Source organism: Myxocyprinus asiaticus, chromosome 28 (genome assembly GCF_019703515.2).
Source record: "Myxocyprinus asiaticus isolate MX2 ecotype Aquarium Trade chromosome 28, UBuf_Myxa_2, whole genome shotgun sequence".
Classification (NCBI taxonomy): Eukaryota; Metazoa; Chordata; class Actinopteri; order Cypriniformes; family Catostomidae; genus Myxocyprinus; species Myxocyprinus asiaticus.
Window position 1 is genome coordinate 40,083,797 of NC_059371.1, and position 10,529 is coordinate 40,094,325.

The following is a 10,529-nucleotide window of genomic DNA, read 5'->3' on the forward strand; positions in this document are numbered from 1 at the left end:
TTTTAATTTCCCAAATAAATACAATCAGAAGACGAGGAATTGCAATCTAAAGGGAGCTGTTGCCTTTCTGATAGGACTGTAAAATTGGTCCTGATGTTGCACCTACCGCAGGTTGCCACCGGATCCGACCCGAAAGCGAATCGTCATGCCCTGTTCAAGCTGGCAACCTGCACCACGGGGAACTTTCAGTCTTAGTATAAGGACCATCCATCGATGTGTATATGCTGTGTGCACAGCTATTAAAGAAAAACTGATGCAGTGTAATATCAGGGTTTACATATGATACATTCCTGATATTCAATAGGCTATTTTGAACAATCATGTAATCTAAAGCATCGCAATCACAACTGCATTATGTCCTGTATATTTGTCCAGCAACTTTAAACGACCAATTGAACTCGATTATCATCTAAAATTAATTTTAGTGTCATAATACAATTTACATTTTCTGAAGAAGCTCAGCAAATGTGATCCGAGTTAAAGAGGGTTAGATTTAAACTATTTAAATGTTTTAAAATGTTCAGAAGCTCTTTTTCTGAAAGTGATCTCAACACTGGACAAATAGTTCTGATAGTTTATAGTCTTGAAAAAAGTGTAGAACATTCTGAGAATGTCATTCAGCCGACTTTATTGTCTACAGAACAGGGAAAGGCTCATATAAATTTGTGTAAAGAAAAGGCATATATAGGTCTAAAAATATATATTTTTTCATTTGGTAAAAGACTTATTTTAATTTAATGCTTTTTTTCGTTTGGTAATTTATTTTATTTAATACAGCGAATTTTGCCAGCATTTTTTCAAAAGAAAGCTAAACAATAATTTAATAGAACTGGGTTATATGTTAGTGTTTCAAAAAAGCACACTGATGCTTTTCTTCTAGTATTGTGTATTTATTTTTAATTTAATTTTCTTTGTGCACAGAAATGATATGTTTTATGTATTGTGGGCTAATTCTGTGACTGCCGTCTATTATTTTGAATGGTGTGGAAAAGCAACTTTAATAAATAAACGAATGTCTACCGCAATTAAATTAATCTCAAACAGTGGCCATTCATTTGTTCTCCGTGCACTTGTCCATGTGCATGATATGAGATATTTGTGTTGGCACTCCTGGAAGTGTCATGTTGGAAGCATCAGATCTATATGCTGTTAAGATCAATCCATAATCACCTACAATAAATTGGCTTTCAAAGATGTATACCTTGTCCTTATGATTAACACAGGGTAACAATTGGGGTAATTTCTGTCATGTGACACTACATTTTTGCATTAATGCCAATTTCTCGACAAAAAGTGTTTCCAAACCAGTTTTTCGTGACATTTGAAGTATCAACATAGAATTTATGCGCTAGAGTTAAATGGAAAAATATTATGTCGACATCTGTGAAATTTTAGCGATAATTTGCGTTTCCATCAGCTTTATTTTGATGCGCTAAAACTTTTTCGCAAAAAATTCTTGGATGGAAACGTAGTTAATGACAGCTTTGCAAATCCTTGGCATTCTAGCTGTCAGTTTGTCCAGATACTCAGGTGGCATTTCACCCTATGCCTCCTGTAGCACTTGCCATAGATGTGGCTGTCTTGTCGGGCACTTTTCACGCACCTTACAGTCTAGCTGATCCAACAAAAGCTCAATGGGGTTAAGATCCATAACACTATTTTCCAATTATCTGTTGTCCAATGTCTGTTTCTTTGCCCACTCTAACCTTTTCTTTTGTTTTTCTGTTTCAAAAGTGGCTTTTTCTTTGCAATTCTTCCCATAAGGCCTGCACCCCTGAGTCTTCTCTTTACTGTTGTACATGAAACTGGTGTTGAGCGTGTAGAATTCAATGAAGCTGTCAGCTGAGGACATGTGAGGCGTCTATTTCTTAAACTAGACTCTGATGTACTTATCCTCTGGAAATATTAGACACATTCTGTCATTGACAAACTTCCTATTGAGGAAAGCAGAAACTAATAAGGAGGTGGCAGGAGATTTAGGATGGGGAGATAACAGGCCGCCTTTGCGTGAGGAACAGTGTTGACATACCATCATTAGAGTTCATTTAATTATTGTGGTCCATTTAAGAGCTTTGGCTGAGGGGAATTGAAGTGAATAAGTTATGTAACTTCTATGGTGGTTTATTTGATATTTTGGAGCTTGACAGGCTCCTTTTTAACACATTTGATGGAAATGTGGGGCAAGGATAAAAGTTTGATGTATACTGTAACTATTTCCCGCCAAACGCATCAACACTCCAGTCCAGTAGGAGGCGAGAAAGCACCAGAAGTTGTTTTGCAAACCGCCATTTATCACGAAGAACAGTTTGAGCTCTCAATCGGTACGTGTTCAATTTGTTTTATATTATTTGTGAGATTTATAGTTTCGTGTGTGTGTTTTTTATGTGCATGTACTTTTTCTCTCTTTGTTGTTTTAATGATTGTAAAAGAAGCTTTTTTATCGCCGTATGTGACTGGATAAACAAGTTATTAGATATATCATCTAAGCATCCATGAGGTCCAGACTTTAATTATGATTTCATCACAGAAATCTCTCATCTGAAGAAAGAGGTGACGTCACTGAAGACAAAGATGATGGAGAGAGATCTCGTTTCATCCACCACCTGTTTAGCGCGAGTTAAAGTTGAGATTGTAAGTAAGCTTTCAAATGATGTGATATGACTGTGACTCTGTGATGATGAACGGTACAGATGTGATTGTGTTGTGTGTGTCAGGAGCTGGAAAAGGTTTCCTGTCAATCTTCAGTGTGTGTGACTGATGGGACCTCCACAGAATGTCAGGATTCAGTGTGGAGCGGCAGAGATCAGTCCACACCACAGTGGCTGCTGGACAAACTCTCTGAACAGAGATCCAGAGACACACAGGACTCACAGCTCACTTTACTCTGTTCTACTGATGCTCAGGAGAGTGTGTGTAACAGTAATCAGGGTGATCAAACCTCCACAGAGTCTCTGACTTCTGTCTGTAATGCTGGAGAACAGCAGATGCTGCAGACACCAGTGAAGATTGAAGTGAAGCAGGAGGAGATAAAAGATGAAAACACAGCAGAGGAACAACAGAGTGATGAAGATGATCATGAACAGCAGATGCTGCAGACACCAGTGAAGATGTGTTCAGTGAAGCTGCTGGACTGCAGGAATTTGATGAAGATGAGAGGAGAAATCACAGAAGAGGAACAACAGAGTGATGATGAAGATGATGATGATTTTATTCCCTCAGGTATGTTTCTTCCTTTAATGTTGTTTTACATTTTTATGACAAACGACTGTCATGTCTGAATCAGTTACAAGAAAAAACGGTTTTATCACTATTTAAATTAAATAGTACCCCGATGTTTTTATTGTTTTTGAAGTTTAGATTACCATCTGAGGAAAAAACAAAAATGGGATTACCCAGTTTTGTGATTATTTGCACATTTTCTTATTATGCAACAGAACTAAGGCAAAAAGTCATATCCAATCAGAAATGAATGTGTTATTGGATGTTTCTTGAGGATATATGGACTCTTAACTTAGCTATACACTGGGAAAACTGATTGATACACATTATATATATAAAAGTTATACATTTGAAGTCAGAAGTTTATATACATTTAGGTTCAAGTCATTAAACTCATTTTTTAACCACTCCACAGATTTCATATTAGCAAACTATAGTTTTGGCAAGTCGTTTAGGACATCTACTTTGTGCATGACATGAGTAATTTTTCCAACAGTTGCTTACAGACAGATTGTTTCACTTTTAATTGACTATATCACAATTCCGGTGGGTCAGAAGTTTACATACACTAGTTAACTGTGCCTTTAAGCAGCTTGGAAAATTCCAGAAAATGATGCCAAGCCTTTAGACAATTAGCCAATTAGCTTATGATAGGAGGTGTACTGAATTGGAGGTGTACCTGTGGATGTATTTTAAGGCCTACCTTCAAACTCAGTGCCTCTTTGCTTGACATCATGGGAAAATCAAAAGAAATCAGCCAAGACTTCAGAAAATAATTGTGGACCTCCACAAGTCTGGTTCATCCTTGGGAGCAATTTCCAAACACCTGAAGGTACCACGTTCATCTGTACAAACAATAGTACGCAAGTATAAACACCATGGGACCACGCAGCCATCATACCGCTCAGGAAGGAGACTCATTCTGTCTTCTAGAGATTAATGAAGTTTGGTGCGAAAAGTGCAAATCAATCCCAGAACAACAGGAAAGGACCTTGTGAAGATGCTGGAGGAAACGGGTAGACAAGTATCTATATCCACAGTAAAACGAGTCCTATATCACATAACCTGAAAGGTTGCTCAGCAAGGAAGATGCCAATGCTCCAAAACTGCCATAAAAAAAGACAGACTACAGTTTGCTAGTGCACATATGGATAAAGATCTTATTTTTTGGAGAAATTTCCTCTGGTCTGATGAAACAAAAATTGAACTGTTTGGCCATAATGACCATCTTTATGTTTGGAGGAAAAAGGGTGAGGCTTGCAAGCCGAAGAACACCATCCCAACCGTGAAGCATGGGGGTGGCAGCATCATGTTGTGGGGGTGCTTTGCTGCAGGAGGGACTGATGCACTTCACAAAACAGATGGCATCATGAGGAAGGAAAATTATGTGGATATATTGAAGCAACATCTCAAGACATCAGACATGAAGTTAAAGCTCGGTCGCAAATGGATCTTCGAAATGGACAATGACCCCAAGCATACCTCCAAGTTGTGTCAAAATGGCTTAAGGACAACAAAGTCAAGGTATTGGAGTGGCCATCACAAAGCCCTGACCTCAATCTAATCTGAAAAAGTTTGTATGAGCAAGGAGGCCAACAAACCTGACTCAAATTCCAGCAACTTTTTGTGAGAAGCTTGGGGAAGTCTACCCAAAAAGTTTGATCCAAGTTAAACAATTTAAAGGCCACGATACCAAATACTAACAAAGTGTATGTAAACTTCTGACCCACTGGGAATGTGATGAAAGAAATAAAAGCTGAAATAAATCATTCTCTCTACTATTATTCTGACATTTCACATTCTTAAAATAAAGTAGAGATCCTAACTGACCTAAGACAGGGAATGTTTTCTACAATTAATTGTCAGGAATTATGAAAAACTGAGTTTAAATGTATTTGGCTAATGTGTGTGTGTGTGTGTGTGTGTGTGTGTGTGTGTGTGTGTGTGTGTGTGTGTGTGTTTTTTTTTTAAAGATGCTTTTTTCAATGTTTTGCCTCCAGAATGATTCATAACACTTTAAACAACAGTACAACCCATTGAAGGGACTATTGGTCTGTCTCTCACACTTTAATTTCAATCCCATCAAAAATAAAATATGTCGCAACTGTGAAGAAGGTTCATATGTGCTTGGACCCCGAAGATTGCCACTTGTGGCTATATTATAACTTGAATCTGCAATGAAGCGACTATACAATGGAGTTAGACTTCTAGATAGAGTGCATAAACAAGCGCAAGCTCTTTCATGTTTTTTGCTGACACGTTATCACGAATAAACTCTCCTGAGCGTGAGCTTGATGGAATTTCAGGATCGTAGCATCAGTTGGGGACAAATGGATATGTAGTTGAGACACCTAGTCTGTGATAAGCCGTGGTGTGAGCTTGGCTTGAGTTGCATGCTAAATGCATATCTTATACGCAGTTACCATAACAATGCGCCATGTAGCGCAGAATCAAGAAGTCTGTAAAAAAAAATTGAAAATGAATATGTCCCTTGGATAAAGAATCCACAACATAGTTACTTAGGACCCTATGAAATATGTTTAATTTTCTTTCCAAATTCTGTGTTTTCCGTTTTATTTTCTCTGAATTCTGGGTTTTAGAATTTAATTACATTTTATCATTAAAACAACTGTATATCATAAATATATTATAAAATGAATTTATAGAATTTTAATTAAATTAAAACAGAACAATTTATTACATGAAGAGCTTCTATACTGATCCTCACAGCACAATCCAAAACCCAACATTAAAGTTTTTTTAATGTATTTATTTAGTCAAATACAGTGCTGCACTGTAGAGCATCACAGTATCAATGAAAACACAAAATAGTCCTGCTTGTGAGATACTGCTACATTACACTGAATTGCATTACTACGTTGAATTTTACATTTTACTATACAGAAGTAATATATTTTTCGCATTTTTTCCGTTTTAGACGTCTAGTTAAAAGGGACTTTTATTTTGACATTTTGGTGGAGAACCGGATGCTTTAGTTGACTTCACCAGACTTCTACCCTTTTGTAAAAGCAGTTCACCCTATGGGCTAATGTGCTTAAAGGCTTTGATTTAATTATATACCCAGATAGCACACGTACATCTCCGAGATATCCATTTTAGATCTTTTCATCTGGAAAGCATTACAATCTTATTAATATCTGAAAACATTCTAAACCATAAACATCTCAAAGACATCTGCTGAATGTCTAATTGATATCCGAGATTAAACGTCTTATAGACGTGTTGCAGATGAGCAAACAACCTAAAAAAATATAGTCTACCAGATGAAAACACACATATCAAATAGATGTCTCTGTGATGTACGTGTGCTATCAGGGTAAATATATACTCTGCATGTGTTGCACTTCACAGAGTATAAAGTGCTCTGCTCATTTATACACACAGTGCGCACTTGATGTTAACGATGCAGCTCACATTCACTTACTGTTGAAGCTCACTGCTCAGCCATATAGCAGTACAGGATATTAGATTGTATAGGGTATTTGTTTAATTACATTTCAGCCTTTTGTGGTTTAATCATCACACTAAGACATATCACAATTTTAATTTGATTAATTGTGCATTTGTACATTCATTTTATCCCAAATTTGTCAATTTCCATGACATTCCGCGTTCTGTTGTTAATTCTGTTTTTAAGGCCCTAGTTACTAAGGATTTTATACTTTACTATACTCTTTAAATTACATTATTTCAGGAATTTATTTCAAGTTTTCTCAAGGTCTTTTATGCAAGTTGAAATGTGTACGTCACCTGGACAACCAATGGTGCTGCGGTGGGGCGGTTGTCACGGTGATGCTAGCAGCCCTAATGAACATTTGTTGTTTTCTACCAATAAATTTGGTTGGGGTTTTTTTCCCCCCACATTTGTCCCTCCTGAATTGATTTTTTCAATTTACTATGTTCATTGTAGAGCTGATGGAAGTGAAAGAGAAACTTCAGAATCAGAAACTGGATTTCACAACTGGAGAAGAGTCTTTGAGTGGCTTAAAGAAGAAGAAGAATTTCTCAACAAAAAAGCCTAAAAAAAGTGCAGCAAATAAATCTTTCACCTGCTCACAATGTGGAAAGAGTTTCACACGTAAAAGCAATCTTAATGACCACACAAGAGTTCATACTGGAGAGCGGCCTTACACGTGTCATCAGTGTGGGAAAGCTTTTAAACGTAAATATCGTCTTAATACCCACACAAGAATTCACACAGGAGAGAAGCCTTACACGTGCCATCAGTGTGGAAAAAGTTTTGCATATGTACACCATCTCAATAACCATCTCCAGTATCACTCTGGAGAAAAGCCATTTGAATGTGATAAGTGTGGTAAAACATTTGCTTTGAATTCAGTCCTAAAAAAACACCTGAAAACTCACACAAATGAGAAGCCTTACAAGTGTTCTTTTTGTGGAAAGAGTTTTGCACACCTGAATTATTTTCAGGATCACCAGACAATGCATACAGGTGTGGGGGCTCATGTGTGCCTTGAATGTGGAAAGACCTTTGTTACAGCCAGTGTCTTAACCGAGCACTTAAGAATTCATACTGGAGAAAAATATTCCAAGTGCTCACACTGTGGAAAGACTTTCGCTCAGTCAGAAAACCTGAAAATACATGAGAGAATTCATACTGGAGAAAAACCTTACAAGTGTTCACACTGTGGAAAGTGTTTCACTCAGTCAGAAAACCTGAAAAAACACGAGAGAATCCATACTGGAGAAAAACCATTCAAGTGTTCACACTGTGGAAAGAGTTTCAATCAGTCAGAAAACCTGAAAAAACACGAGAGAATCCATACTGGAGAGAAATCTTACAAGTGTTCAAATTGTGGAAAGAGTTTCAATCAGTCAGAAAACCTGAAAAAACACAAGATAATTCATACTGGAGAAAAACCTTTCAAGTGCTCACACTGTGAAAAGAGATTCGCTCAGTCACAGTACCTGAAAAAACATGAGAGAATTCATACTGGAGAGAAATCTTAAGTGCTCTCACTCTGGAAAGAGTTTCTTCAATCAGAGAACCTGAAAAAACACGAGAGAATTCATACTGGACAGGAACCTTAACACTGCTCTTCATGTGGGATAAGTTTCAGCGCAGCAAGTGATCTACATAGAAATGTAAATAGCAGTTGCCCAAGTAGTCACACTGAGCAAAAATCATCTTCAGGTCCTACAAGATCAAGTAAATAGCTGGTAATGCAGATAAACCCAAAGACTCTGATAGTACATGTACATCACCTACATATACACTACTGGTCAAAAGTTTTGAAACACTCATTCTTTATTATAATTTTTCTTCACATTTTAGAATAATAGTAAAGTCATCTAAACTATGGAATAACATAAATGGAACTATGGGAATTATGTTGTGACTAAACAAAATCCAAAATAAATCAAAACTGTGTTATATTTTAGCGTCTTCAAAGTAGTCACCCTACATGTACTCTTGACATTTTCTCAACCAACTTCTTGAGGTATCACCCTGGGATGCTTTTTAAACAGTATTGAAGGAGTTCCCATCTATGTTGGGCACTTATTGGCTGCTTTTCTTTATTATTTGGTCCAAGTCATCAATTTCAAAAACTACTTTTTTTAAATTTTATTTTTATAATGAAATAAATGAATATGGTGGCACAATTCTATTTTTGTCTACAAAACTAATTTCAAACATTTAAGCATACGCCTTAAAATCAAAAGATTTTTAAGAGCATGAGAAACATTTCAGGCAAGTGACCCCAAACTTTTGACCAGTAGTGTATATTTGATGTGTGTTAACATCTGGGAGATTTGTTTTTTTCATTTGTTCATCTGCAGTATGTCTGTAAGTTGTTTCCTCTCGGATGTCCATAAGACATTCAGCAGAAGTCTTGGAGGCGTTCAGTTTTTTTTTAGTCAAATCTTTTTAAGATGTTTAGCAGATGTTAATTTGATTGTAATGCTTTCCAGATCAAAAGATCTAAAACGGGCGTCTCAGAGATATACATGTGCTATCTGGGGATGAAAGTTCGCCCAATTAAGCAGCATCATTTAAGAGAATAACAAAGGGCATGTATCCCTTCTATTGTCTTAGGGTTTGTTTGTTTTTTGAGGACAGGTAATGAATACATTATCAATACAGGATAGTTTTTGGTATTGGAACCAAATGTTGTTACTTGGTCAGGACCATAAAAACAAGCTAAAGAAAATTAAAATTAAATGTTGTATTTATTTTAAGAGAAAACCAGTTGTTCTTGTTCCTTTCATTGTCTTAATGGGTTAATTTTGTCCTGTATGGGAAGAACCAGTTTTGACCTTTCACCTTTCACCTTTGGACTTTGTGTGTTATGCAGCTTTAAATATTTTTTTTGTACATCTATGAATCAAATTTGACCTAAAAATATTTCACATTATCTCATATTTAGCCCCTAGCCCCATAGTGTTCTCTAGAACCTGCACGCCCCCACCCCCTACCTGCTCCAGTGGGCATCTTTCCCACAAACTGCATACTTTCCCCTCAAACAGAGTTTGTGCACACATAATATGTTGGTAAATCTGTTTATATTTCAAATATTTCAGATCTAGAATATATGAAAGTTCCACTTTTTGAATTAAATTATGGAAAAAAACGTTTCCACGATATTCAAATTTTTTGAGATGCACCTGTATATATATATATATATATATATATATATATATATATATATTATGCACGCCACACACTCTTAATTTCTCCACAGAAATGTAATAATGAACATCATTCCGGTGGATCGACTTGCTGACAGACATTCATTTGTTGATTTTCTCCATAAACAATTATTTGTAGGTGTGATATTAAATATAAATGTGTTTGATTTGATAAAGATGGCACTCATATGAATGAAAAGAACATGATGTAAAAGTGTAACAGAGACATTTTTTTGTTTATTGACAACAAATGAAGAGAAGCAGAGATGTCTCCGCTAAACTTAAGTGGTAAGAAATGTATTTTTATGTTGGTCCGGTTAAGTTTAATTAAATGTTTATTCAATGTTTAATATCTGTCAATCATTTTCTGATTTAAAAACACTCAACTGTGTTGATGTGATTGTTATTTGGGAGAATTTACTAGAATTTACTTTTCAATATCTGCATATTAATGTCTGGTGCTGAGGTACAGTGTTTTAGGAAACCCAAAATAAAGGTGTTTAAGCATCAGAAGCACTGATCTATAATATATAATATCATATAATATAATACAATATATATAAATAACATACAGTATGAGTGATCATAAGCATTTTCCCCACAAATGACAACAAAGCTTAGGCATTTCTGTTATTGTG

At 36.1% G+C, this 10,529-nt stretch overlaps 1 protein-coding gene across 1 annotated transcript; it reads left to right on the plus strand.

Moving 5' to 3' along the window:
- Positions 1–2,283: 2,283 nt before the first annotated feature.
- On the plus strand, positions 2,284–10,334 carry LOC127418783 (gastrula zinc finger protein XlCGF57.1-like). The gene is made up of 4 exons (XM_051659602.1): positions 2,284–2,321; positions 2,528–2,631; positions 2,715–3,219; positions 7,151–10,334. The coding sequence occupies exons 2-4, from the start codon at positions 2,572–2,574 to the stop codon at positions 8,209–8,211; spliced, it is 1,626 nt and encodes a 541-aa protein (XP_051515562.1). The 5' UTR covers positions 2,284–2,321; positions 2,528–2,571; the 3' UTR covers positions 8,212–10,334.
- Positions 10,335–10,529: the final 195 nt, after the last annotated feature.